This window comes from Solea solea, chromosome 19 (assembly GCF_958295425.1).
Source record: "Solea solea chromosome 19, fSolSol10.1, whole genome shotgun sequence".
Lineage (NCBI taxonomy): Eukaryota > Metazoa > Chordata > Actinopteri > Pleuronectiformes > Soleidae > Solea > Solea solea.
This window is the reverse complement of record NC_081152.1, coordinates 4,708,614-4,736,238: the sequence shown is the minus strand read 5'-3', so window position 1 is coordinate 4,736,238 and position 27,625 is coordinate 4,708,614. Positions and strand designations below refer to the sequence as shown.

Below are 27,625 nucleotides of genomic sequence, written 5' to 3'. Positions count from 1 at the left end.
AGAGAGAGTTTGAGAGTTTTCAGGCGGTGAAGGGTTAAGCTCGCCACACTCTCTCTCTGGCTGCTCTCCGTCCACTGCGTTCAGCGGAAAACATCTGACTCCTGCTCGTTTTCCGTGGCTGTGTTTGTTGAGTTTGGGTCTTTTTTTTTTTTACTTGCGCCGTGGCCGCGGAGACATCGCGGGAAACCAAACAAGTCTGAGCTGAAGCAGCAGCAGCAGCAGCGGCAGCAGAAGCAGGAGAAGAAGCAGCAGCAGCAGAAGAAGCGGCGTTTCGTGTCCAGCAGGATCTCACTGACTCAGTCACCGCCACCATCACTGTCTGTGCGCTGTCTTTCACACAGGTACGGTTATTGTGTTGCTGCTCCTGCTGCTGTTGCTGCTGCTGCTGTTGTGTCTTTTCCATCCGTGCATTAATTAACAGTGTGCAGTGAAAATGTTCTTGAAAGTACTTGGTGAAAGCCGGTGCTCTAAAGTCAAAAAAACAACAAAACTGTTTTAAAATGCAGCTTAATTGTGTGTTTTGTTTCATTTATGGTCTTTTTTTTGTGCCTGGACAAAAAAATAACAAACTGTTTTCCTCTGTGTTGTCTTTCTATGCAGATGACCAACATTACAGACTTGTTTTCCTCTTAAACGTAACGCTTTAAATGACTTTTGTTTAGAAAGTCATAAAATTCATATATATATATATATATATATATATATATATATATATATATATATATATAGTTGTGTTAAGCAGAACAGCTTTCACTGTTCACTGTGTGCTGTATGAAAGTGTTTGCATGCTCTGTGTTCACAGTGGGCCCTGTGGTATTTCACCATCTCATTCACTTGCAGACTGAGTCATTCCCTGATTTCCTCCAGATGTGCACTAGTTTACGTTTCCTGACTGACCCAGGATTGTGACATTTCTGCCTTTTGCTGTGCAGCAGCTATTCTGCTGACAAATATGAATTCGCTCACTGTGGCACCGAGTTCTCTCTTTCCGAGAGACGCTGGCGGATGCTGTTTTAAAAAAACAAAAAACCCTCCAGATTCCTCTGCTCATCCTCAGCTCATTGTTAAAGGATAATCCTTTAACTAAACATCTGCAGTGAGCAGCTGACACTTTTGCCCTTTTTTTTTTTTTATGAGCCCTTTTTTCCCTGCAGTGAGTGGGACTCTGACACAGTCATGTGCAATGCTCGTGTTAGAAGGAGCATCAACAAGTGTTTGGGACCTTGTTTTTCCACGCTCCCTTGCACAGCGGCAAAATAACAGCATGTGAACCTTGTGGGAAATTTAAATGTCACCACTGGGATCCAAACATATATCAAAGGGCGTATCCTGCTTGTTCTTCTTCACTTAAATAAAACTGGCAGTGGCAGATCAAATTGTAAGTTGTTGCTGTTTTACACAGTGGCTCTCGTGATGTCATGGTCTCACAAACGGCACATTGTGCCGATAAGAAAAACATGACAAATCTACAAAGTGACTCTTCATCCTCGCTGTTGAACTCACAGCTTCTGTTTACTCAGATTTGGTAGATAAAGATAAAAACTCTACATCTGTTATCTCTCATTTCCTTTATGAATCACACCAGTTTCCTGCCTGCATTGGACAGTTTTTTGTTTGTTTGTTTCACAAATATACAGTCACATCTAAATCGCTCTCTATTTTGAGGACCCACATCACCTTTTACATGTCAAATAGGCCTGTCATGAAAGCTGTTGAGGACATTATGAGTCAATGATCATACTGAAGGCTCCAAATTCTCCTCATAGTTGCTTAGCTGGCCATCACGAGATGATTTTGCTTTGCTGGCGTAAAATGAACGTCAGGTAATTGCTCAACCTTTGCCCACGATCAACCTTTGGTCCACCCTAACATGCTCACAAAGGCTTTGCACTGCTATTGTGGCCAGTGTTGTGCTGTGGAAGTGGTTCCTCAAGGTACGTACAGTACATGTTGCACTCCTGTTCCACTGCGTTGTGCAGTTTCTGGATTGAAAGTCTGACTGAAGGCATGTGATTAGTGGTGGTGTTTATTCTGTGATGAGGATAGTAATGTCAGTAAGTCTGAACATGGCAGAGGAGAGAAGATGTGGGTGAACATCAGCTGATGGTGTGACTTTGGCTCGAGTTTCCTGCTCAGTCCAGAGGCAACACTTCAGTCAGTATGTTGCCACTTCAGCTGAAGACATTATTGTTACTGTGTTGAGTTACCGTGGCTCACTGAATTGTTTTTTTTACTAGGGTATCACTGACACATCACATGATGTGTCAGGCAGTGTGTGCTTTTCCAGCCAATATAATAAAAAAAAGAGATTTATTTATGAAGAGGTGACCAGCGTTACCGTTGCTGTGTTTGTCTTTTAAGATAACTTTCTCCGTCACAGTAGCATGTCTAAAGCCGGGTTAAAGAGCATGTGTTTTCTATATGATGCAATGATATTTTATGGCTCATAGATCGTGTTGTGTTTCTCTCTCTGAATGTTTCTGCCGTTGTAAATGTTTACTGTGGATTGTTAAAAGCATGATGGTTGTTTATGATGTTCAGCTACCTACAAAACCTTTTTAGTACTCACTAAAAAAGTCTTTTTTTTTTAATTATCACCAATTACAGTCACACCTTGTTTGTGGTTTCATAAAGTATGAAAGAATCAACCATATTTTCCTTTTTCTCCCCCCTCACCCCACACCGACTTCACTTTTTTCTCCACACTGAAGCATGTGCGGGTGTTAGGAGGAGTCATCTGCCCGGTTGACCTCGCTGTCCCTGAACACAGAGTCGCCGTCTGCTTTCCTCCCGACCGTCTTCTCCTCCAGTGAGGCTCTCTCCGCACACGATGTCAGCAGAGGTGGAGAACAGCGCGGCAGTCCCCGCCGACCCCAGCGCCACCTCACCGACGACGAGCACATCCTCCACCACGCCTCCAGCCTCCCCTGCCACAGCCACGTCCAAGGTTCCGTTCAAAAGAGAGAAGAAGAAAGGTGACCCATCATCGAGACTGTGGATGAACCATTTGTTTTATTTTATTGTTTGTTATTTCTTGCAATCATTGTTTTGTTTTTTTACAGCTCCAGAGAAAACGGATGAGTACCTGCTGGGCAGGTTTCAAGGTGATGGTGTGAGATACAAGGCCAAGCTGATTGGCGTCGATGACGTCCCAGAGGCAAGAGGAGACAAGATGTGCCAGGACTCCATGATGAAACTTAAGGTGCAGCCTGAGACCTTTGGAAAAAAAGAAAAAAAATATTGACATGTAATGGTGAGACTGCAGATTGTAGGACTCTTCCGTTCACCCCTCTCATTTCCTAAGTGTGCCAGAGAAGAACGTGACCTTCCACAAAGGATATCGTCCTTCTTTGTTTGTGTAGTAAGCTTCTGTTTTAAAACGGAAACGCAGACTCTGGCCTGGTCTGTCCATTCGGGCTAATGTAGTCGCGGTGCAAGATGGCGGCCTCTGTAAAACAAGGCCCTTGCCTATAGTGCATATAATACACTATAAAACATACTTGTTTTAATTGCCCACATCAAAACAAGTACATACAAACCCAAAATACATAGAAAAACACAGTAGTTACACTCAGTATTATCTGTATCATTGTTCATGTAATGGTCTGTATTTATATAGCGAAGGTGTTGCTGATTCAACACACAGACATTGCTTGCTGTAGATGTGTTGTGACTCCAGGGGGCGACGTGGTGCCGAAACTAGTCCTGTTGTGTTTATTTACATTTCATTAAAAAAAGGGCATTTTTCACTCTAGGGCATGGCAGTTGCTGCTCGGTCCCAGGGCAAACACAAGCAGAGGATCTGGGTCAACATTTCCATGTCGGGAATCAAGATCATCGATGAGAAATCAGGGGTGAGTTTTTTGTCCCTTTTTCACCCCGTCAGATCAAATGGGGTTGTTATTATTATGCTAACGAGTCCCGTGTCCCCGTCACTCAGGTGATTGAGCACGAGCATGTGGTGAACAAGATCTCCTTCATTGCCAGAGATGTAACAGACAACAGGGCGTTTGGGTATGTGTGTGGTGCAGAGGGGCAGCACCAGTTCTTCGCCATAAAGACCGCACAACAGGTACAAACGAACACGACATGACACATTCAGATCCCCCTGTTTTAAAGCCAGAGACCCTCTAAAACAGTCTTTTTTTTTTATACTATTTAATAATGACAAACTAATGTGACCCAATTCACAATGTAATCCCGGTGAAAACAAGAGCATATTTGTGCGTTATATAGCATTTCTGACTATTTTTACTGCAGTTTCTTACACATCTTTTTGAATGGTTTAACCAGCTATCCTTTTAAAAGTGAAGCCTGCTGCAGAAATATCTCCTGTGACCCATCTGTGGGTCCCAACCCAGGCTCCAGGAATGTCAGCTCTAAACGTTAAACAATACCTTATGTGCTTTCCTTTTGAATAATTTGACAGTCACTTATTTTTTTTTTTTTTTACCTATTTCCGATTTACAAAATGAAAACAAAATCCATTTATTTTACTTTGAAGCTTTTGTATACATTCTCCTGTTTGAGCGCCAATGTCATAAACTGCATGATAATAAGAAAGGTGATGGATGCAACGATGCAAATGTGCTGTCTTTTGCTGTCGCCATAACAGGCAGAGCCGCTGGTCGTTGATCTGAAAGATCTCTTCCAAGTCATCTTCAACGTTAGGAAGAAAGAGGCAGAGGCCTCGCAGAAGGTAACTGGTTCAGGCACTTTTGGCTTCACACTGGGATGCTTTTTTTTCTTCTTTTCAAAAGTTGGACCAGTGAGGACATTTTCCCTCTGAAAAGCCTTTAGCGTACACGTGTGGGAGGGCTTTCAGGATACACGTTGTAAACACCTCTGGAAGGCCAACACTGCCTCTCTGTGCTCTGTCAGGGAATCACATCTCTGGGCAATGATGTGAAATGACAGGAAAATACGTGTAATCATTAACTGTCCACTTCTGTTTACAGGGTGAAAATGGCAGTGCACTGGTTGAGGTAAGCCCTGGGAAGCACTCAATTTTACTCAGCTTCTCTTGTCATTATTTCAACTTTCTGTTTTTCCAATTTTTTTTTTGCAGAATGGAAATAGTGCCTTGTTAGGTATGGATGATGTCAAACCTGCTCAAGTAAGATCCCCTGCTCTTGTTTGCACCTCAACGCTGAATAAAAAATATCACTGTTATAGTGGATTTTAGGAGCTGGATAAATACAGTATGTTTCTGTTTCTTCTTGACATCCAGCCAGTGGAGCAGCTTGACCTTTTTGGAGCCATGTCAACCCCTCCAGACATTCAGTCTCCAAATGTAAGTGTGGTGCCATAGTGTCAAATGTCCCTTTTATTCACCACATAGTGGAATTATACTTAGCCAATGAAGTGTAGCTGGTATTTAGCTACACTTGAGCTAAAATAACCTAGTTTTATTTCATCTAAATTGTTACAATAGTCTTTTTTTTGTAGTCGGATTGGCAAACTATTTATAATTTATAATTATTTGTGGGTGCAGTTCTTGAAATCTGTTGACTCAATTGTCTGAAATACGTTTCCAAATACATTTCTTTGTGTTTCTGAGAAAAAAAAGCTCACTGAATAACCACAGCTCCTCCCAAATCAATCCCGTTGTGTGTGTGTGTGTGTCTGTTGGTGTAAACTCGATTCTAAAAAGACCACGTTTAATGTTGTTTATAAATTGGAAATTTTAGGTGCAAAAACACACACTTTTAAGAACCGAGTTTATGCTTCATGTTCACAATCTCATTGTTCATTGAATGTTTAAAGCTGCTACAGGTAGAGTTATATGTCGATTTGCTAGTGCTGATTAAAGCGCATTTATACCAAAATGCTTTTTAGAATAAGTGACAATTTAGTCACAACTAGCTTTTGGAAGTTGGACGATAAATATTAGATATTCAGGTAGCAGCTTTAAACGTTCACTCTTCTCACACCATATGATTCATTTTTCATTGTTAACACATGTTTGATCTTCTTTTGCAGAAATGATTCATAAATCTGTTTTTTTGTTTGTTCTTCTCTCTCCTGCTTTCCCTCACACGTTAACCAGGACTCAAATGATATTCTCTTGTTGGACTTTTCTGCTGAAGTTGACAGCAATCAGAATTGCATAAAGGGAAACTCCTATGTAACTTCCTGTGGCCCCGACAATAGGGCATCTTTCCAGACAGAGAATCCCTTCTCCTCGACATTTGGTTACTTTCCAACCCCAGACAGCGACCCTTTTAGAGATGACCCCCTCTCTCGGCCAGCACCCGCTCCTTCCCAGATCTTCCTCACCACCAGTCCCGTAAACAGCACTGCTGGCAGCACTAATGAGACAATTATTAACGGTGGTTTGAATGGAAACTCTGAACTTCTTAGTCAGCAGATAAATGGGTTAACCGGCAAGACCATGATCCTTGCTCTCAGTAACGGACAGTGGCCACTAGGGGGCAAAATAACTCAAGGCAGCACAACGACCATGATGGATGGGAATGATTCTGGACCAGTTCTCTCGCACAAAAACCCCTTTTTTGACTCGTCTTTGAAAACATCCGCTGTCACTAACGGCATAGCTCATCACACACAGCCCCTTGTGACCCATAGCAAGGATTCAGTTGTCATAAACCCGCCTCCACAGAGCTCTAAGGCAGGACGAGGTCGAAGGAGTGCAAAGGTGAAATTCCATAGCCAGATGAATCACAGTAGAATTGCATGTGTGATGCCTAAATATGGAGTTTTGTACATTTTACAATGACCAGTTGCTAACATCTCCCTCTCTGAGCATTTGAGTTGCACATTGGTGTCAGACAGGGTGTGATATGCTCGAGAATGCACTGGGTTTATGCGTTTATACACAGCCTGTAATTTAGACCTGTGGTTAAAAGCTTGTTTGGATCCATTCTGTCTTGGTGCATGCACAGGTTGGTCACATGCTTCCCTAACTGGCTTTGGTATATGACACTTTGACTGTCCTGCTGAACAATCAACTGCACACTCTTTCACCTCTGCTCATAATCATATTTTCTAACACTCATGCTACAGTGACAAAAGCAAGGGTAAGTGGAAAAGCATGTATATGTTTTACTGTTCATACAGTAGTTTTTATTTTTTGACACATATAATTGCAGTATTATTTCACTGTATGCTGTGCCACAGACACCATCTATGGTGTCAGCGTTGGCGATGCGTCTTTTATATTGTTGTATTTTTTGTGACTAGTCAAGTGACCTGTTTGGAGCAGAGATTTTTGCTGCTCCTGTTCAACCGGAGGAATCGCCGAGCAACTTTTTCAACAGTGCACCTGCCAACTCCGCCCCCTCCTCCCTAGCTGCGCTGGGTAATACACAAGAGGGGAACTTTTGTTGCTTACCCAAATGTGTTTTTCAGGCTTTAAACTGCCATGTCCCCACTTTTTTTTCCATATTCAGGGAATCTTCAGCTAAGTCCTCCAGCGACCACAAGTATCCCTGCTGCAGGCATGTGGGGAGCCTCCGCCGCTGCACCCAACATGTTTCCTGTGCCAGGTATGACCGCTCCAGGCCCCAGGCCCAACTACCCACAGCCATCTGCATTTGGTGGTCTACCCATACCACCCACAGCCTGGGGTCAGCCAGTGCCATCCCAGTTTGGTGTCCAACCCCAGGTTTGGGGCCAGCCTCCACCACCTGGTCCACTGGGTGCTCCAGGTTGGGGTCAGCCTACAGTGACCAATCCTTTCCACCCTGGAACATTCCCTGCAATGGTTGACCAGCAAGGTCCGTCACGTCCACCTCCCAGGCCGCCTGCTAAAGAGGCTCCTCCAAAGGTAGAGAACAGTGCCTTCACAGCTTTGGACCCTCTTGGAGATAAAGAAAAGAAGATGGGAAAGGACATGTTTAAGGATTTCCAGATTGTCAAGCCTCCAGCCATTCCAGCGAGGAAAGGGGAGCTTGGGTCCAACTCTGTTCCGGCCTCCGGCAGCAATGAAACTGGGGCATTTGATCAGTACTTTTCCAGTAAAGTGGGTGTGCCTCAGGACGCTGCAGATCATGATGACTTTGATATCAATCAGATGCCAGCAGTTAATGGTAATGCGGCTGCATAATTACTTAAACTTTAAACTTTGCATGTTGATATGAAAACGAATCTGAGATTTCTCAATAATGTTGTTTTGTGTTGTAATATGCCTGTTTTTAGATATCCCTAAACCTGCACCTGCTTCAGCTGCAGCCCTTGTTCCAAGCTTCAACTCTGGCCTTCTCGAGTCCGCCTTCTCTTCTGCTCCTGTCTCCAAAAACTTAGCACAGTCCCAGGGACAAGGCTTCAATCCGGACATGTTTGATGATGCATTCGGGGCTCCAAACTCTAATTCATTTGGAGTGCCACCTGTAACTATGGTACACAGATGAATATATGGACTCAAATTTACACAATAAGGTCACAGTGTTTATAATGTGTAATTCTGGTCTGTTTTATTCTCATCGATATTATAGCAGACTGCTACTGTTGGTCAGACTTCTGGTTCAACAGCCGGCTTTGGAGATCCTTTTGGAAACCCTTTTGCTTGACCACAGCTTTCTTCTCAGTAAGTGTTTTGTTTGGCTATTTAATGACGTACTCCATCTGTTTTCATGTCAATGCAATTTTCATTGTTTTCTCCTATTTCTTTCCAGTGAAATTAGAGTGAATGGAGATCTTCACGTCTTTGGGACAATCAGCTGCCTGCCTGAGACAATCTAAAACTCTTCTGACTGTTGTCTCTCCTTTTTTTTATGTCTCCCTCTGATACCATTGTTTCCTGTCCTATTAGTAGTTCCCTCATTTCTGAAGACCACTTGATCTTAGAAGTAAATGTTGTGTCATGATCTGCTGAAGAAAGAAATGGGATGTATGAGAGAAGGCATGTCCAAAGAGGCTCTCTGCGGATGTTGTGTGTATTAAAAAAATAAAATAATTCAACCATAATTCTGCATGGTTTGGACAAGTCTCTTGTCTTCCTTGACTGTACTTCCTGGAGGTTCAGAAGTTTGGCAGATGTGGAGTATGATTCAAGATTCAATGATTTTGCCCTGTTTTGATGGAGTACATTGAGAGCATGGATATACACTTGTACAATTGCAATGACAAGCAATATTAGGTCCAAGCATGAAACTAGGCGTTATAAAAAAATGTACAGTGGCAATGGCGCTGTAGTAAGGATAAGATTAAGAAAAGATACAAACCATAAAAGCCCACTATATCTATAATTTGTCTGTAAATTTGTATAAATGGTATAATAATTACAGTATGACTTCTTGGATTGGAAATTCAATGTAAAATTTGCGGAAAAGCTTTTGGAAACTGACATACCCTTAAAAGTTTAAAAAAGGAAAGTCCATTGAAAACATGGCAGCCATCAGGCAAGTATTGGTTTACTTATGTAGTCTTAAAGGTTGGCAAAACAAGTTAAAGTAATTAAAAGTATAAAACCAAGATAAATGGATGAATGATATATATATATATATATATATATATATATATGTATATAATATGTTTAAAATGTTTAGAAATGCTTAAAATATTTAAAACAAATAGTATCTTCCAGGTGTGCCATATATATATATATATATATATATGTGCCATATGTATATGTATATGTATATATATATATACACGCAATAGTATTTTCATTCCTCTGTATTTTCTTCCCTTTGTCACTTCTAATATAAGTCAGTTCTTCAATGAGGCCAGACTCCAAAAAATAATGAACGCATTAATGAACGCATTAACGCCGCGCCCCCCATTTTTAACGCACATCAAAGGCAACAGTATAAGTAGGCTACTCAGCTGACTCGAGCCCCAACTGCATTTTCCGGTTTAAAATAAGTGCTGCTACTAATATCAAATGATTTACTTGAATTTAATTTAACTGTCTATTTCTACGCTATTGTATAATATATTTTGTTTCAGAACGACAGAGCCAGCCAGTGTCTTGCCCGGTGACAGTTTGATCTCTGATCTTGCCTCATCCAGCGCGTTACATCATAGAGACTACATTTCCCACAAGTCCTTTCACTCGCGCATGCGTCAATGGAGAAAAACATGGCGCCTGACAGTGAGCATGGAGTCCGCTATTTGACACTCGTCGTCAACATATGAGAGCTCGTTTCTCCCTGTGAACGACTTCTTCTTGCACAGGTACGTTGTTGTATACCTTATAACACACGCAGACGTGATGGAATGACGAATGCGGCTGCCTTAGTCTGTCAGTTTTCATTACAGTAAGGGTTACCGTGGGAGACTCACATACTCACAACTCCTGTCGACTTTCATTCCAGGCGTTTTTTTGTTGTCGTTCCCGACTAGTGTTGTGCGTTAAGGTCTGGTTTTCTAAGTCTTGTACGTGTTTAAATGCGATGCCCCTTGCTTGTTAAACCTGGTGATGGCTATTTGTGTTTTTATTTTACAGTTAGTCCTGCTAACGTCGCTAGTCCTGTCAGTAAAAAGGAATAGCTGAGGTTAGCACCCGTCACGAAGTGCTTGTGTTTTGCTGGGTTGTGTCTACGCTGCAGAGTCATACTGTACAACTGTTGCAGAAAAAATGGTTGAAAAAGGTTATACTCAATATACTGTTACTTTATCAACTACCTGTCCAACAATTAGCACAGTTTTAGTTGGGAACACTCTCTGTACTCTCACATTTGTCTCTAGATTTCCACTTTTCTACCCATGTTATCGAGTTTATTTATGAAATACAGTGTAGTGCTTGGCTGTTGATCAGCATACAGTATTTTTACTTGTATGCCTACTTTTATTATGACATTAGTCTGGATAAGACAGTACATTGTAATGATTAATAAGTATTATTATCAGTATTGTGATCCTATTATAGAAAACTGTGTGATTTCTTCCCCACACACATTATTATACAAGGCCACTGATACTGCTCATGAGTTTCAGGTCTGCCTCATGGGGTTTGTATTAAAGGAATATTTAAAAAATGTCATTTTGCAGAATTAGTATATTTGAACACTATACACTGTCTGAAGAAAATATACAGAACAACTAAGGGTTCATTTGCTTGTATATGAGTAGATATCATGAATGTTTCACAACAAAGAAGGTTGGCAGTGAATGGTTGTTTTGTCTCTGTATGTTGGGACTGGGATGGACAGGCAACCTGTCCAGGGAGTATCTCTCCAGTTGTGGAGGATAAAGTGTGGAGTGATGGAATCATATTTTTCGATTATGAATTTTAATATTTTTAATCCTGCTTTCTCATATTGAGACCACATTCATTATTCCTTTTCTATTACTAGCTTCAAGTAGGGTCATCTGCCAAAAAGGTCAAACCTTGTTAAAAACTTGGTTGCTGGAAAACACACTGTATAACATCATAATTGACATAATTGTAGCTGATATACGAAACACTATAAGAGCATGACAGAAAGGATAGGAGAGAATTTGCATTTCATTTTTGTTTTTCTTTCTCGTCCGTCATACATTCTGATAGCTGATTAGTATCTTTGCTTCTAATCAGAGTAAACGCATTGCATTGATTCAGTGATTGAGAGTGAAGACTGCTTAACTTGAGCAGTGACACTTCTGCTGGTATGATTTATGAATTACCTGTGAGGTTTGCAAGAGATGTATCTTGTAGTAGATAATCTGCTAATTTGCACGTGTTTTGGTCACTGATTTTTTTAAGCTCATATGTCATACATCTGCTGTTTTCTATTGCAGTGTAATTCTCTTGACTTTAATTTTACTGTTGAAATGAATGTTTTGACACCTCCCACCCCCCATTTTTTAGGTCAAAATGTTTCGGCGGTCGAGATTTAGTGTGCGGCCCAATGTCGGCACTACAGGCAGAACAGCAGTGACATCCCAGGAAGCCCCCTCATCAAATCAGGAGGCCACTGAGACCCCCGGAGACACAAGTACGAGCAGCACTCCTACTGCTGTGACGGATACCACACCTGCTGTTACTCCAGCAGTGACAAGTACAGCCTCAGGGTGAGTAAAATACAGTAAATGGCTTCTAAAGGATTTATTTATTTTACATTTAATTAAAACATTTATTTTTTCTAATCTTTAGGGATGGCGGTGATCACATTGTGGAAGGTAGTAGCTCCTCAGCAGCAGTCCAGAGAAGGAAGCGGTTTTCTGTCAAGCCCAAAGTGGCCCCAGGCCGCCTCTCTACCATTGGTCGGACTCCAAAATCCCCCATCAAGTCAGTGTCTGAAACTCCTGTTGAAGTGCCCATCTCAGATCTTGATAAGCAAACAACATCCAGCCAAACTGGGACTACAGCAGCCCCTCAAGGACTCCAGTCCCCAAAGCGACGAAGGCCTTCGGAAGAGAGCAAGCAGCCCAAAGTGCAACCCAAAATCACTCTCCCTCCTTCTGACTCTGCAGGACCTCCAACTGTCCCTCTACCTGATGAAGTGCTACAAAAAACTAATCTGACAACGGACAGTGGCAAACAATCAGAAAGCAATTCAGAGAGCCAAGTTAAAGACGTCCCTCCCAAACCTCAAGATAAAGTACTCTTCTCTATACCAGACAGAGAAACTGTTGAAATATCAGAGAAGGCCAAGACTTTAGTGTCATCTAAGAGTGGACGGACTCTCACACCGTCCACATCTTTAAGTAAGCTCCTGAATGACCCATCTGATCTACAGAGGCTGGCAAAGGCCCAAAAACTTAGAGAGCTGCTCAGACAGGAGAGACACAAAGACAAGGTGAGTTCAGATTATTATTTAAGCACAAACTCTCAAACCCTCATCATGAAGTTAATTGGATGTTCTTTTATGCATATTTTGATTTCTTAAATTAAAGGAGTTGTATACTTTGATGTTGCAGAAACCCAGGAAATCCAAAACTCGTGTAAAGGAATACACTTTAGATCCTTCAAAAATGACCATGAGTGACCTTATCCATTATCTCCCTCTGTCTAACCCCATGACGTAAGTGTCTGTTTGGCAATTTTGTCGACTTTCTGTCAAATTTGAGAACTATTTATCTCTTGCTTCATGAGATAATGTTTTTTATTGATTGTCCTCTATCTTATTTGGCGACAATGTTTTGCCAACATTGTCTTGCCTATGTGACTTAAATTTGTACTGTTTTCCAGATCTAGTTTAGAAGACATGGATCAGGAGAATGAGAATGAAACTGTGGTTCCACCTTCACCAGGAAGAGAAGAGTAAGTTGACACTATCATCATTGTTTGAAACAAAGCAAAAATAGTTGGAACATAATAGTAAACAATTCATTTGACAATAATAGCTTCAGCAATCCAAAGTTATGCTTGACGGGAATAAATCCGAAAGAAATCTCTCAAGACGTGGACAATGGAACTTAGACCTGGCGTTAATATTGAGATTAAATACTGCAGCTTCCCAAATCAAATATCCTTTTGGTGCTAAATCATTAGCGGCAGAAGTGGTATAGGTTTCAACAATTTGTATTCAGTTTCTGCATGTGTTATGAAGAGCACTGGGCTAAAATGCTAAGCCCTTTCACCAAATAAATGTAATTGATGCCACAAAATTGGTCAAAGATGTGCATCGGTTGGTAATTTTACCAACCAAGTCTTTGTCAAATAGCTGTGTAGCTGGCATCTTGGAGTACAATGTCTTTGTCTTGCCTACAGGTCTCCAGAGAGTGCAAAGGAACCTGAGGTCCCCCCTAAAGTAGTGAACCCTAGTGGTGAGGAGGAGGAGGAGGAAGTGGCAGAGGATGAACAAGATGAGCAAGATGATTCACTCATGGTCCCCCAGCTTAAAGTAGCAGAGGATGGTTCACTGATCATTGATGAAGAGAGGTGAGTTGATTTAGCTTTTCATAGGTCACAAAATGCACTATTTTATGTTTATCTACTTCTCCTTCTCTCAGTTATTGTTGGTAAACACTGTACACACCTCAATCCTATACACTATTCAATATTTTGATACACTCTGCGTAATTAGGGTCCCTGTTGCATCCAGACTGTTCTATAGAGATATGGTTTATTTTAACTCAAACATTGTCGAATTATTTTGGTATAAGAGGAGATGAAAACCAATTGTTAATCATATAATATAATTTCAACCTGTGTCTCAGCTTGACAGTGGAGGTCCTGCGAGCAAAAGGACCAAACCCAGCACAGGAGCGAGATCCCATTTTTGAGCGAGGGTCCACTACAACTTACACAAGCTTTAGAACCGTGACCCACACAAAACCCTGGTCCAGTGAAGGTCTAGTTGGCATAAATCATTTTGATTTTGAATATCTTTATAATCTAAGTTTTTTCTTTGTTCACATCTGTGTGTACATTTCTGCTTTTCATCAGAAACCGACATGTTCTTCCTGGCAATCAGTATGGTGGGGACAGACTTTTCCATGATTTCTCAACTGTTTCCTCACAGAGCTCGATCAGAAATTAAGGTCAGTAATAACTATATATACAGATGGAGAAGAAGCCATTCTGTGCTTTAATAACTACAGTATATTAAAATATCTGTCTAAATCACATGGTTTGTGTTTTAATTTCCAGAACAAATTCAAAAAAGAGGAGCGACTGAATTCCTGGAGGATTGATAAAGCTTTCAGTGAGTATTCAGTAATAATTAATAACAATAATTAAGTTTTTACAAATGGCATTGAAATTTTAATGATTGAATTTATTCTGTTTTGTAGGAGAGAGGCGTAAACTGGACATAGAGTATTTTTCTAAGCTGCTAGAAAAAATTCTGGAGTTTCAGAAAAACAAAAAGAAACTTCAGTCACTTGCTAAGAAAAATGCCCCCAAGAAGAGAAAGCGCAAGGGTAACTCGCTTGCTTTATTTTTGTCCTGTTTAAATCATAGTGTATTATCTTTTTACTTAATATCTGTCTGAAATACAGTTTTACCTTATTTTACCGGTAAAAAACCTCCTCCACAGAAAAAAAAGCTACAAGCAAATTAAGTGATGTGGATGAAGAAGAAGAGGATGATGAAGTTCCTGACTTGGATGATGAGGAGGGGGGAGAGAAAGAGAATGAAGCTCTCTGTAATGAAGGCAAATCCCCTGTTTCTAAGCCCAAGAGGCAACGCAAAAGAAAGACCAAACAGGCCGATTCGAGCGAGGAACCAAAAGAAAGGAAAAGGAAAAAGGGTGAAAAGAGCAGTGATCAAGGTAATGCAATATTTCATGAAAATTAAATAATGTTTGTACAGAGACTAAGAGAATTGCAATTTCAATTATCTTAATATGCTTTATAGGAGCGTGATAGAAAAGTAACTACCTGGCATCACTAGACCAATCCCGTCTTGCAAATTGATCTGGAATATCTCAGTTTATTTTCTTTTTTTTTTATAATGTGACATATTGCAGAGCTACAGATAAATGCAATCATATTTCATTGTTCAGGAATTATTTGTTTGTCTTTGATATAAAATACACCATCTTGTTTATTTGATATGCTTAGTTTTGACCCAAGTTCTTTTCTCAATTTGTGCCTCACCTTTGCTGACATCTGATCATAGATTATATATTTTGCTTTGCTTTTATTCTCAGCTGAGGCTTGCATACCTGAAGATAGTGAAGCAGCACTTCCTGAGGAACATACAAGTTCAGATATGTAAGAGAATATTCCAGATGTCGCCTTAAATAAAGAATTGTATGTTTCTTAAGTTGCTAATTATCTAATTATCAGAACTGAAAAGACTGAGAATGAAAATCCATCCAAGGACACGACCGTCAAGCCTGCTCGACTCTCACGAGGCAGAGCACCAAAGTCACTTGTACCCTTGGGCCGAAAGTGGGGTAAAAAACCTCCTCCAGACTCTGGAAAGGATAAAGATACTACACCAGATAATGGAGATCATGACGTGTGTGATGATGGAGTATCGAAGGAGCAGGTTACTGTATCGGCTTCACTATAGTCATTTTGTCTTTCTATACATTATCACTTCACCTCACTAAATGTGTTATGTGCCAAACTTGTAGGTAAATAAAGAATCATCACCTTTGAGGCAAGCCAGTAAGAAGCAGTCAGCTGATGGTGATGTTTCCTCTGAAGACGAGCCTGCCAGTGTTCAACCTCCAAAACCTACCAGGTTGAAAATGTTTCACGTCTTCTTTCAAACACTTCCATTCCAACATTGTTATTAAAAACATACCTGTACCCAACACTGAGACTGATATCTAAATAATATATTCGAGGGGGCGACAAGCTCAGTAGTAGAGCAAGTTGTCTTTCAACTCAAAGGTTGCATGTTCGATTCCTGACCTTGGCAAGACACTTGGCATTTGATGGCCGTGGCAGTGTGTGGATGGGTAGGAAAGATGAGTGACAGAAAATGTTTTATATGAAAGTGTGAGTGAATGGCAAAAATGTAGTGTAAAGCAGCTTTCAGTGGTCGTCAATATAAAGACATGAATTGTTGGTCAATGTCTGATTATGTTTTGTAGGTATGGAAGAATGCCTAAACCCATCCAGCCTCTGAATTACCCTGCTAAGGAAGCTGCACACTCCTCTGCATCTGATGCCACGCCTGGCTCACCAGTGGGGTCCACTGCTTCCACTACCAAGCCTAAACCCAAATGCAAAGCCAAGAGAGTAAGACCGTCAAAGCAAGAATCAGCCCAAGTGTCCAAAAAGCCCAAACTAGTCACCCTCAGGGCCTCTCGCACAGAATACAGTGATGACGAGGATGAAAGGCAGCAGGGTCACGCAGAGATAGAGGAGGAGGAAGAGGAGCAATTTGCATGCAGCCTCATCGAGGACAGCAGTGCCCCTGTCTTTGTGCCCGCCAGCCTGCGTTCCCCACGTCCTGTGATTTCACAGGTGGAAGAGACTATGGAGGAGGTATAAAACATTTCTTTTTTTTTTACACAAATGCACTGCATCCATTCACTTTATTTTCCATGATTCATAAAACATGCATACATATGTTTGGGTTTCTTTGCATTTGTTTTTGTTTGTGCACGGATTTACATTCCATATTTCACACCCTCCACTCTGACCCCCCCTCCCCCCCCCATCCCACCCTTAGCTTGATATCTTGGCAAATATACCCGATGTGTTGGGCATCTCCCAAGATGCACTATGCCCTGGTGTCTCTTGGGAGCAGGCACAAAATGAGACAGACACACCTGAACCATGTGAACATCAGTTGGACCTGCTAGTTGTAAGTGTCCCATGTCTAAAATGTGGTAACCAGTGAAATCAAATCATTATCCCCTGTTACTCTTAACTTTTGTATGATTTTAATAGATACAGTCTTTCAGATTTGACTGAAAGATTTGTTATTTTATCAACAATGATAAAAAGCAATCTCCTCTTTTCCATTGTTAAACATGGTTTGTGGTTGAATCACACTCATGTTATGGCTTGGCATTATTTCCAGCTTTGTTTTGTACATTTTCTTAAATGAAGAACAACTTTATATATGAGTTTGAGCAATGATGCTTGCAGCTTTGGTATTTAGTACATTGTCAAGTTGCATGAACTCTGAAACCTAACAACATACCTAACATACTGTATTTGTTTCCCTGACAGGATGTTATAGACTTCCTTTCTTCAGAACACAAAGAAGGTATGTTGAAGAGGAATCCTGACAAACTGGTTGTGGATTACTGATATTTGGAAAAAGATGCTTTTCATTCAATTAAATATTTTTAATTTCAGTATGTGAAGACGAGAGCTACAATGAGGCTGCTCAAACCCTGTTGGCCATCGGTAACCCAACTCATCTACCACAGACGGCACAAACTCAGTTAGCCACACAAGATCACATAACAGGTAAGAGACAGACCCCACGATATTCCTCATATTGGTATTGTATTCATTGTATTCAGTCAATTTACAATACCTTTTTATAATGTTTCTATTTGTTTAACTGCAGAGATATTGTCAGTCAGTGCAAAACAACCTGGGCAACACATGGAAGAAGCTGCTTTTCAAGAGGCAAGCAATGACACTCTTCTTATGTTTGGTCATGAAGACACTGAAACATCAGAGACGATATTTACTGTGGAGCAGCAACATGCTTTAACTGACAGTAGTTGTATTCCCATTATTAAAACCAGTGATCAGACATGTGATGAGCCAAAAACTGATCCTAGTTTACAATGTGAGACAGAAAGTTCAAAACAAAATTATCCACAGACCAGAAAAGGACACTTATCCAAAGTGAAACCTAAACCTAACTTGGACCGCAGCTCAAAGACTGTACAGCCTAAATCCCAACCAGATACACCGGCAGAACAGACAGCGGAGGAGAGCAACTCCGAAGCTGCAAACCATCACCAAGTCACTGAGACATTGTCCATTCCCGAAGAAACGATCCCTAACATACCAGAATTTTCTGACATTTCTTGTACTAAAGTAAAACTTGAAGAAAAGCTGTCTTTCTGTCAGGAAGGATCCAGTGCAGCAACATCAGATCAGAGTATCTCAGAGAACCAGAGTCACTGCTTGTTGACTACTGTCAACACAGACACTCAGTCAACATCTGAGTCCTCCAATGAAAAAGTTACATCTCCTGCTGAAATAATAGCACCTCTTTCTAATAATTTAGTGACATCTGACATATCAGTTACAGAAACACAAGTTGAACAAGGGTCCAACACAGATTCTGTCCCACTTAAAGAAAGTTGTCAACATACTGCTGCTTTTGTCACACCTGCAGAACATTTAACTGTCAGTCAGAAAGAAGTGACTTCTCAGTCTAGATGCAGTCGATTGCAAAAAGTCAAACCCAAACCAAACATACCACGGACCTCAAGAACTGCTCGATTAACACCTTCAATAGAAAACACAAAAGACTCAGCAGAGAATGACTCAACACTGATCTTTCCAAATTTCAAAGAAAAAGCAATGGTAGAGCTTGAACTGGAAGAAAAGTGTGGAACCTCTCCTGAAAAACCATGTCATGCCACTGGTCCTGCTACAGCTTTAGCATCACCATTTGATCCAGAATCTACTTTGTCACCCACAATGGAGTTGTCTACAACTGAGGAGAAAAAGACAGATGGTGGACTTGTTAGTCAGTTGCATTTTTCTACAATATCAGGTCAAAGTGGCTCAGAAAACCAGTGTCTCTCTGATGTTTCTTTTAAACCCAGTAGCAGAGACACAGGGTCAACATCTGCAGCTATAGATGAAAAGGGAGCAACTCAAGATCAACCAGCTGAGAATAGTGATGACCTGGTAACATCTCTCTCAGATGTAACAGTTTCACAAGCTGGACAAGAGAGCAGGGAGCATCCTGCCACACATGTTGATGATTTACCTGTTCTTCAGAAAGCAGAAAGTGAAGTCAAAACTTCTTGCCAGTCGAGAAGAAATCGATTGCAAAAAGTCAAACCAAAAATACCACAGACACCAAGAACCCCTCGTTCTACTCCTCAAATAACAAAAGACAGTGTAGAGAAAGATTGCAACCCAACACCAGTTTTGAAAGCTGTGGAATCATCATGTGATTCAGCCCTTACACTTTCAACCACTCAGGAATCACCTACAAGTGAAAAGGAGAAAAGAACAGATGACGGGCATATTGGTCAGGTATTCTCTGTTGCTTCAACATCAGGCCAGAGTGTTTCAGAAAACAAGATCTTTTCTGATGTTTCTTTTGAATCCATCAACAAAGACACAGGGTCAACATCTGCAGCCACAGATCAGAAATGGCTTACTCAAAATGAAATGACTGAGAATACTGACATTTCTGTGACATCTGACTCAGCTGCTACAGAATCACAAGCTGGACAAGACTTAGCTGCAGTGACAGAGAGCAGTGAAGATCCTGCCACACATGTCACACCTGTTGAAGATATATCTGTCAGTCAGAAAGAAGTAAGTGATGTCACATCTATGTCTCAGTCAAGAAGCAGTCGATTCCAAAAAGTCAAACCCAAACCAAACATACCACAGACGTCAAGAACTGCTCTGCTCAAATCTCGAACAAAAGACAAAAAAGGCTCTGCAGAGAAAGACTCCAACCCAACACCAATCTTGAAACTCCAAGAAAAGGCAATAGTAGAGATTGGAGCAGAAGGAGATTGTGGAACTTCTCCTGAAAAACCAAGTCACAGTGTTGGTCCTGCTACAGCTTTAATGTCATCATTTGATCCAGAGTCTACTTTGTCACCCACAAAGGAATCGTTTACAACTGAGGAGGAGAAAAGGACAGATGATGGGCTTGTTGGTCAGTTGCATTTTGCTGCAACGTCAGGTCAAAGTGGCTCAGAAAACCAGAGTCTCTCTAATGTTCCTTTCAAACCCAGTAGCAGAGACACAGGGTCAACATCTGCAGCTATAGATGAAAAGGGAGAAACTCAAGATCAACCAGCTGAGAGTAATGATGACCTGGTGACCTCTCTCTCAGCTGTAACAGTATCACAAGCTGGACAAGAGAGCAGGGAGCATCCTGCCACACATGTCACACCTGTAGATGATTTACCTGTTCTTCAGAAAGCAGAAAGTGAAGTCAAAACTTCTTGCCAGTCGAGAAGAAATCGATTGCAAAAAGTCAAACCCAAACCAAACATTCCACAGACACCAAGAACCCCTCGTTCTACTCCTCAAACAACAAAAGACTGTGTAGAGAAAGACTACAACCCAACACCAGTCTTGAAAGCTGTGGAATCATCATGTGATTCAGCCTCTACGCTTTCAACCACTCAGGAATTACTTACAAGTGAAAAGGAGAAAAGTACAGATGACGGGCATATTGGTCAGGTATTCTCTGTTGCTTCAGCATCAGGCCAGAGTGTTTCAGAAAACAAGATCTTTTCTGATGTTTCTTTTGAACCCATCAACAAAGACACAGGGTCAACATCTGCAGCCACAGATCAGAAATGGCTCACTCAAAATGAAATGACTGAGAATACTGACATTTCTGTGACATCTGACTCAGCTGCTACAGAATCACAAGCTGGACAAGACTTAGCTGCAGTGACAGAGAGCAGTGAAGATCCTGCCACACATGTTACACCTGAAGATGGATCTGTAGAACAGAAAGAAGTAAGTGATGTCACATCTGTTTCTCAGTCAAGAAGCAGTCGATTCCAAAGAGTCAAACCCAAACCAAACATACCACAGACATCAAGAACTGCTCTACTCAAATCTCGAACAAAAGACAAAAAAGGCTCTGCAGAGAAAGACTCCAACCCAACACCAATCTTGAAACTCCAAGAAAAGGCAATGGTAGTGATCAAACCAGAAGGAGATTGTGGAACTTCTCCTGAAAAACCAAGTCACAGTGTTGGTCCTACTATAGCTTTGATGTCATCATTTGATCCAGAGTCTACTTTGTCACCCACAAAGGAACCGTTTACAACTGCGGAGGATAAAAAGACAGATGATGGGCTTGTTGGTCAGTTGGATTTTGCTGCAACAATATCAGGTCAAAGTGGCTCAGAAAACCAGAGTCTCTCTGATGTTTCTTTCAAACCCAGCAGCAGAGACACAGGATCAACATCTGTAACTATAGATGAAAAGGGAGCAACTCAAGGTCAACCAGCTAAGAGTAGTGATGACCTGGTGACATCTCTCTCAGATGTTACAGTATCACAAGCAGGACAAGAGAGCAGAGAGCATCCTGCCACACATGTAGATGATTTACCTGTTCTTCAGAAAGCAGAAAGTGAAGTCAAAACTTCTTGCCAGTCGAGAAGAAATCGATTGCAAAAAGTCAAACCAAAAATACCACAGACACCAAGAACCCCTCGTTCCACTCCTCAAACAACAAAAGACTGTGTAGAGAAAGACTGCAACCCAACACCAGTCATGAAAGCTGTGGAATCATCATGTGATTCAGCCTCTACGCTTTCAACCACTCAGGAATTACCTACAAGTGAAAAGGAGAAAAGAACAGATGACGGGCATATTGGTCAGGTATTCTCTGTTGCTTCAACATCAGGCCAGAGTGTTTCAGAAAACAAGATCTTTTCTGATGTTTCTTTTGAACCCATCAACAAAGACACAGGGTCAACATCTGCAGCCACAGATCAGAAATGGCTTACTCAAAATGAAATGACTGAGAATACTGACATTTCTGTGACATCTGACTCAGCTGCTACAGAATCCCAAGCTGGACAAGACTTAGCTGCAGTGACAGAGAGCAGTGAAGATCCTGCCACACATGTTACACCTGAAGATGGATCTGTCAGTCAGAAAGAACAGAATGAAGTTACATCTACTTGCCAGCCTAGAAGAAGTAGATCACAAAAAGTCAAACCCAAACCACATATACCACAGAGATCAAGAACTGCTCTACTCATACCTCAAACGACAAAAGACTCCGATACAACTCCAACCTCAAAACTTCATAAAAAAACAGAAGTACAGATTGAACCTCCTTCAGTGTTGATTACATCATCTGAGGATTGTGGTTCTTCTCCTGCAACCACAAAGGAAATGTCTACAACTGAAAAGGGGGAGAGGACAGATGACGAGCTTGTTGGTCAGGCGAAGACTGTTGGAGCAACATCAGGTCAGTTTGGTTCAGAAAATCAAAACCTTGTGACACCTGACTCAGCTCCCACTGAAACACAAACTGGACAAGATGTAGCTCCACTCCAAAAGAGCAGTGATGATCATTTAACATGTGTTACACCTGTCAGTCAAAAACAAGGAGGTGAAATTACAGCTATTTCTCAGCCTAGGAGAGGCCAATTCCTTAAAGTCAAACCCAAACCAAACCTAGTGCAGTCATCGAGAACTGTCGAGTCTAAACCTCAAGTCATGCCTGTACAGCTTGAGGAAAGACCCTCTAGCCCAACTTCAAAGACTGGATCCACTGACAATGCAGCAGCAGAGGTGGAAGCTCTGCCAATTTGCAGTGTCAACCTTCCTGTAAAACCAAGGGAAAGTACTAACACTTCTTCAGTTTCAGTGCCATCATTGGAAATATGCACTACTCAGAATACCACAGAGGAATTATCTGCGACTATGAAACAAAAGACAGAGCTTGCACTTACCAGCAGCTCAGACAGTTCAGAAACAAAAGCACCTCAAAGAAGAAGACACCTTCCCAAGGTCAAACCCAATGTTGGGTCATCCACCAGACCTACATGGACAAAGCCAGAGACAAAGAGTATCAGTTCTTCAAATGTAACCTTAGAAAAACAACCTGTGGAAAATTCACAAGCAGAATTGAATCCTACAGACAATAATGTGCACTTGACATCTTCACACTGTACATTAAATACTGAACTCGGCTCAACACAATCTGCACTTGATGAGTCTGAAAAGAGACTTGCCAGCACACATGATGAGAGCATGTCCGCTCATGTTATTTCCATGGCAACATCTGGGGAAACTGAGAATCAATCCTTGTTGTCAAATACCCAACCAGTGGATTATTCAACTGCAGCTTCAGGAGATGGTCACACAGTATCAAGAACAGATTTGCTTCTGGCACCTTCTGTCACCTCCATACCAGATACAAGAGAAAGCAGCCCTCATTCATGTGTGCAAAGTGATGCAGATGTGAGAAGTCGAGATGAAACGCAGCTTTCTTCAGAAACTAGTAACACTGAACAAACCTCAAATGACAAATTTCAATCTGCCCAAAGGTAAGATTATTTTTAGTAGTAGTTTTTATTTACAATTTCATATGATATAAGAAATTGACAACCCTCTTGTAACTTTATTTTCCCGACTTAAAGCACTGACCCCACACACTCAGCTCTGTCGGATTCCTCCAAGTCTTCAAAAGAAGCCATGCAAACTCGGAGAGGCAGGCTCATTAAACCTAAACCCAAGTTGGGCCGTGGAAGTCGTCCTCTGCAACCCCAAGTCCAGAATTCCACTCAAGCAGAAGCAGGTTTGACACCCGAATATTAAAGTTGTGTTATCCATATAAATGCATAGCAGATTTTTGGGATTCCCACTACCAATGTTTTTCTTCTTTATCAGATTCTGAAGACAGGGATGCTTCTGTTTCCCATGACCCTGTGTCAAAATTACAACCTGACAATCCAGAACCAGTCGAGGGGGCTATTGAAACACACAGTAAACCAGAGTGTCCTCCTAGTAACACAGAGTCTTTGCTGGGGTGCTTGACACAAATTATTGATCAACCCTCTCCAAATGATGCTGCATCTCCTTTGGGATGTTTGACACAAGTACTGGACACTTCCTCTCAGGTAAGGCATTAATTAATATGTAAGGGGCATCATTTATGTTAACATCGTCTTTGTGTATTGAAATGCTTCTTAAGCGTTTCCATATTTTCCATATAAATATGGAGCCAGCTGCTCTGTATTGTTCGTCCAGCTCATTTAGTACAAAACAACTGCCTCACACACAATGAGTGTCCACAAGTTATGCATCTCATTCCGATGCATAATTAAAGCAAAGTGATATTTTTTCCACATATGCCACTTCTCAGGCTCCCTACCCTCCCTCCCTCACTCACTCATTGTTTACCGCTTTATCCTCCACATGAGGGTCCTGGGTGGGCTGGAGCCAATCCCAGCCTACATTGGCCACCACACAGAAACGAACAACCATGCACTCTCTCACTCACACCTACAGTGTCCAAATAACCTCTACATGTTTTTTGGACTGTGGAAGGAAACATAGTACCCGGAGAAAACATGTGAATGGATCCTTGCAGTTTAGTGTCATGAGGGAAGTCGGGGTTCTTGAAACAATCTGAATTTGTCGTTGCATTGATAAACACAACTGTGAACAATATTGTGTGACCTCTAATCCATATCCTCTGATTACTTTAATCATAGAATACACCAATATTAACGACAGAGGGGGAGACCCAAAGTCATCCGTGTCTCACGCTTTTTCCACACAGTAAGTAGAACATAGACGTTCCACTCACCTCCCGATATTTGTGCTGTGAATTGTACGCGGCATAAACACTGGTGCTTTTGTGTGAAAACCTCTCTCATCCGTCCTCAGTGACGTCAGAGCAGGTGCCTTCGGATAAAGATGAGCCGTTTTTCATCCTCTCACTCACCGAGATCCCAGTCGGCTCATCGGGGGAGTTGGTGGAAACTGCAGCAGAGCCTCTCCCTTTGGTTGGAGAGACATCGATACAGCAACAGAGGTTTGTGCCTTCCTCTGGTCATGGAGACCATTTTGTTCAGTGTGGTTTCTTAAGCATCTTTTTCTTCCACAGCAGTTTATCTGGAGAGAGTTTGGCACCAGCAGGAGAAGAACCTATCATTCATGACCCTGTGTCACCGTCCACAGAAGAGATGTGTGATGTGGGCTTTTTCAGTGTAAAAGATGCTTGGTCGGACCCAGCTGACAGTACTGTAAGTTGCAAAGAACTACTTTTGCTTGCAAAATATCTGCATTTGTCTCATTTCTTTTTCTGTCCACAACAGGATCTGATCATTGAGAATCAAGTGGATCCACTGGGTAAAGAACATACATTGTCATTTTTTAAGCTAAAGACCGGTGTCTCAGGATAACAGTTAATGTTGATTTGTTTTGTGGAACAGAGAATACAACAGTGCAGCCCTCAAAATTACAAGAAACTGTAGATGACAATAAGACTACTGGAAGTCCCCCTACAAAGCAGAGATTAACAGGAACTGGAAGAAGAGGTGTGCAAAATATAAACATATAAACACTGTAATCACATACACTGTTGGCAAACTTTTTTATCATGCATGCGTCTCCTTTCAAAACCAGCCAAGCTCCAGGTTAAACCTCATACTATGAGGAAGACGCGTGCCAGCAAGTCTGAAAACACCAACAAGGACTCTGAACTTCCTGGACCTTCCATGCAACCTGAAGGTTCTGCAGGCAGTGACCTCCTCAGTGAACCACAGAAAAGAAGTAATGAACCTGAAAACACTGAAAAGGAGACTCCAGCAGGTGCAAAGGGTCCTGAAGACGGCCACCACACAGGAGCAAAAACGCAAACTCCAAAGGCTGCAACGAGGAAAGGGAACAGGTGAGGAATTATATAATGTAATAATTAACAAATGATATTTTTACCTTTGACAACATGACCAAATTCCTTTGTTTTATCTCTCACACGAACAGTAATACTGCTTCAAGTAATCCTTCCTCTGGCAAAGCAGCTTCCAAGGACTCTAAAGTCAAAACTCCGCAAACAAGGAGGAAATACTCGCAGCCATCACCTGCAGCTTCAGCGTCCCTCCATGTCGCTCCCACAGCCGCTTCGTCACAACAGCCAGAGGAAATCCCCTCAGCGTCTACCACTTCAGCAGCTTTAGAGGTGGATGTTATTCAGCGGAGCACTGATCACAGTCAACTCCGGTCAGACCCCATCCCTAGCACTTCTTGTACAGAGGTAAGGATGGCACACAGGCTGCACGTGAGTCATCTTCATTCATTCACTCAAAAGGAGTTAATCGCAGCTGATGCTTTGTTGTTCTTTGTTGTTCTTTGTTCCAGGTTTCAGCTCCTCAGCAGAGTCCAGAGAGCGAGTCGGAGGAGGAGCCCACCAATGTGTCTCAGTACTTCCTCAGTGATATTTTTACTGAAGTGGAAGACGATTAAAAGTCACACAGAGGTGGAGAGAGAGAGAGAACCTGCCCAGGGTTTGGTTGTAAAGTCGTCTCTATAAAGGTTTATTCATGACTAAAAGGCAGTTTTTATTATTTTTGCTACAGTGAATTAAAGCTGAATTTGTTATTCTGACAAACACATTTTCATTATTGCAAGGATTTTTGAATGTGCCTGCATAATGCATTTCTTTGTATACATTATACAAATTCAGTGTATATAGTTGCTGTATAATTTATATTCTTTTGAAAATGTGTTTGTCAATAATAGACTGTGAAATCACGATCGTCTGACTGAAGAGGCCAACACCTTTTTCAAATCATAAAAATAAAATCTTTTTTTTGTTTTTATACCAACTATAACCATGTGAATATTGTACCATAGCAAACCTTTTAAATGTCTATGTTTGTGTTTTGTTTTTTTAGTGATATCATCTGTGACCAATTTCTGTTTGTATTAGAAAAAAAAAATCCTGATATCAGATTATAGATTTGTCACTATATTTTGCAAATGTAGCCCATTCAAGGACGTACTTAAGGTTTGTTTAAAAGCAATTATTGCTCATTAAAATAAAGTTGAGATATTGTTTGTTTATATGTAAATAGTGTAGATTAGTTCAATGCACAGTTGGGTCGTTGTACAGATAATATACAGGTTTTGGATTACTTGAAACAAAAACACTCTTTGTTCTTAAAGGTAAACAGTTGTAAGGTAAAACGTAGAATTTATAAAATCTGAATTCACTACCACTGGACTCAGTATTTATCCTCATGTAGGAGCAGTTTTGTAAAATAATAGCTTCATATGTTTTTTGTTTTGCTACATTATGTCATGTTTTGTGTGAATGCAAAATTAAATTTTCTCCTAATTGTTCTTTTTATAGTCCTAATTGTTTAAAACACTCCTTGATTTTTAGTTTTTACTTACTCTGTAACGTCTGAATCTCCCCTAAGGTGATCAATAAATCCTAATAATAACCATGTTAATGGTTATTATTAGGATTTATCTAACACTGCCTTGGTTCTCTCTCAATGAATATTTGCACTCTTGTCGACTTATGAATCCCCCTCATGTTGAAGGAGACAAAGGTGGTAAGATGTGACATTGGCAACTGGTTAGGGCCGACCCAAGCCTATATGGGGCCCAAAGCTGAATTTGATCTGGTTGGGACCCCTCCCACCATCTCAGAGTATCCGGTGTTTGA

At 41.2% G+C, this 27,625-nt stretch overlaps 2 protein-coding genes across 7 annotated transcripts; both read left to right on the top strand.

The window, feature by feature from the left end:
• On the top strand, positions 1-8,928 carry dab2 (DAB adaptor protein 2). Of its 4 annotated transcripts, none has more exons than XM_058617774.1 (15): positions 1-341; positions 2,712-2,975; positions 3,063-3,202; positions 3,756-3,854; positions 3,941-4,072; positions 4,616-4,699; positions 4,959-4,985; positions 5,069-5,116; positions 5,231-5,293; positions 6,050-6,658; positions 7,204-7,321; positions 7,413-8,051; positions 8,161-8,360; positions 8,460-8,548; positions 8,637-8,928. In XM_058617774.1, the coding sequence occupies exons 2-14, from the start codon at positions 2,831-2,833 to the stop codon at positions 8,529-8,531; spliced, it is 2,376 nt and encodes a 791-aa protein (XP_058473757.1). In that variant the 5' UTR covers positions 1-341; positions 2,712-2,830; the 3' UTR covers positions 8,532-8,548; positions 8,637-8,928. The 4 variants fall into 4 exon arrangements, with proteins under 4 accessions (XP_058473757.1, XP_058473754.1, XP_058473758.1 ...); XM_058617771.1 differs by having other exon boundaries at positions 3-341; positions 8,457-8,548; XM_058617773.1 differs by lacking the exon at positions 1-341 and adding an exon at positions 1,873-1,934 and having other exon boundaries at positions 8,457-8,548.
• A 912-nt stretch (positions 8,929-9,840) lies between these two features.
• On the top strand, positions 9,841-27,294 carry zgc:162472 (uncharacterized protein LOC553495 homolog). 3 transcript variants are annotated; one of them, XM_058617063.1, is made up of 29 exons: positions 9,841-10,140; positions 11,756-11,958; positions 12,041-12,686; positions 12,808-12,911; positions 13,079-13,150; positions 13,601-13,771; positions 14,050-14,183; positions 14,279-14,373; positions 14,483-14,537; positions 14,626-14,754; positions 14,871-15,104; positions 15,486-15,549; positions 15,625-15,829; positions 15,918-16,027; positions 16,383-16,779; positions 16,967-17,101; positions 17,473-17,509; positions 17,602-17,715; positions 17,819-23,492; positions 23,586-23,743; positions 23,836-24,065; positions 24,663-24,729; positions 24,838-24,985; positions 25,061-25,196; positions 25,269-25,302; positions 25,386-25,490; positions 25,579-25,843; positions 25,936-26,206; positions 26,311-27,294. In XM_058617063.1, the coding sequence occupies exons 2-29, from the start codon at positions 11,762-11,764 to the stop codon at positions 26,413-26,415; spliced, it is 10,092 nt and encodes a 3,363-aa protein (XP_058473046.1). In that variant the 5' UTR covers positions 9,841-10,140; positions 11,756-11,761; the 3' UTR covers positions 26,416-27,294. The 3 variants fall into 3 exon arrangements, with proteins under 3 accessions (XP_058473046.1, XP_058473045.1, XP_058473047.1); XM_058617062.1 differs by having other exon boundaries at positions 25,058-25,196; XM_058617064.1 differs by lacking the exon at positions 16,967-17,101 and having other exon boundaries at positions 25,058-25,196.
• The last annotated feature ends 331 nt before the right edge of the window (positions 27,295-27,625 follow it).

What these genes read in the sequence shown, in the direction of transcription:
- zgc:162472 (XM_058617062.1), top strand. Translation starts at nt 11,762, where the DNA reads ATGTTTCGGCGGTCGAGATTTAGTGTGCGGCCCAATGTCGGCACTACA. An exon ending in TGAAAAGAGCAGTGATCAAG is followed by an intron (nt 15,105 to 15,485) that starts GTAATGCAATAT and finishes TTTTATTCTCAG; the next exon opens with CTGAGGCTTGCATACCTGAA. An exon ending in TTCTTCAGAACACAAAGAAG is followed by an intron (nt 17,510 to 17,601) that starts GTATGTTGAAGA and finishes TTTTAATTTCAG; the next exon opens with TATGTGAAGACGAGAGCTAC.
- dab2 (XM_058617771.1), top strand. Translation starts at nt 2,831, where the DNA reads ATGTCAGCAGAGGTGGAGAACAGCGCGGCAGTCCCCGCCGACCCCAGC. An exon ending in CTCCTCCCTAGCTGCGCTGG is followed by an intron (nt 7,322 to 7,412) that starts GTAATACACAAG and finishes TTCCATATTCAG; the next exon opens with GGAATCTTCAGCTAAGTCCT. An exon ending in GAGTGCCACCTGTAACTATG is followed by an intron (nt 8,361 to 8,456) that starts GTACACAGATGA and finishes TCGATATTATAG; the next exon opens with CAGACTGCTACTGTTGGTCA.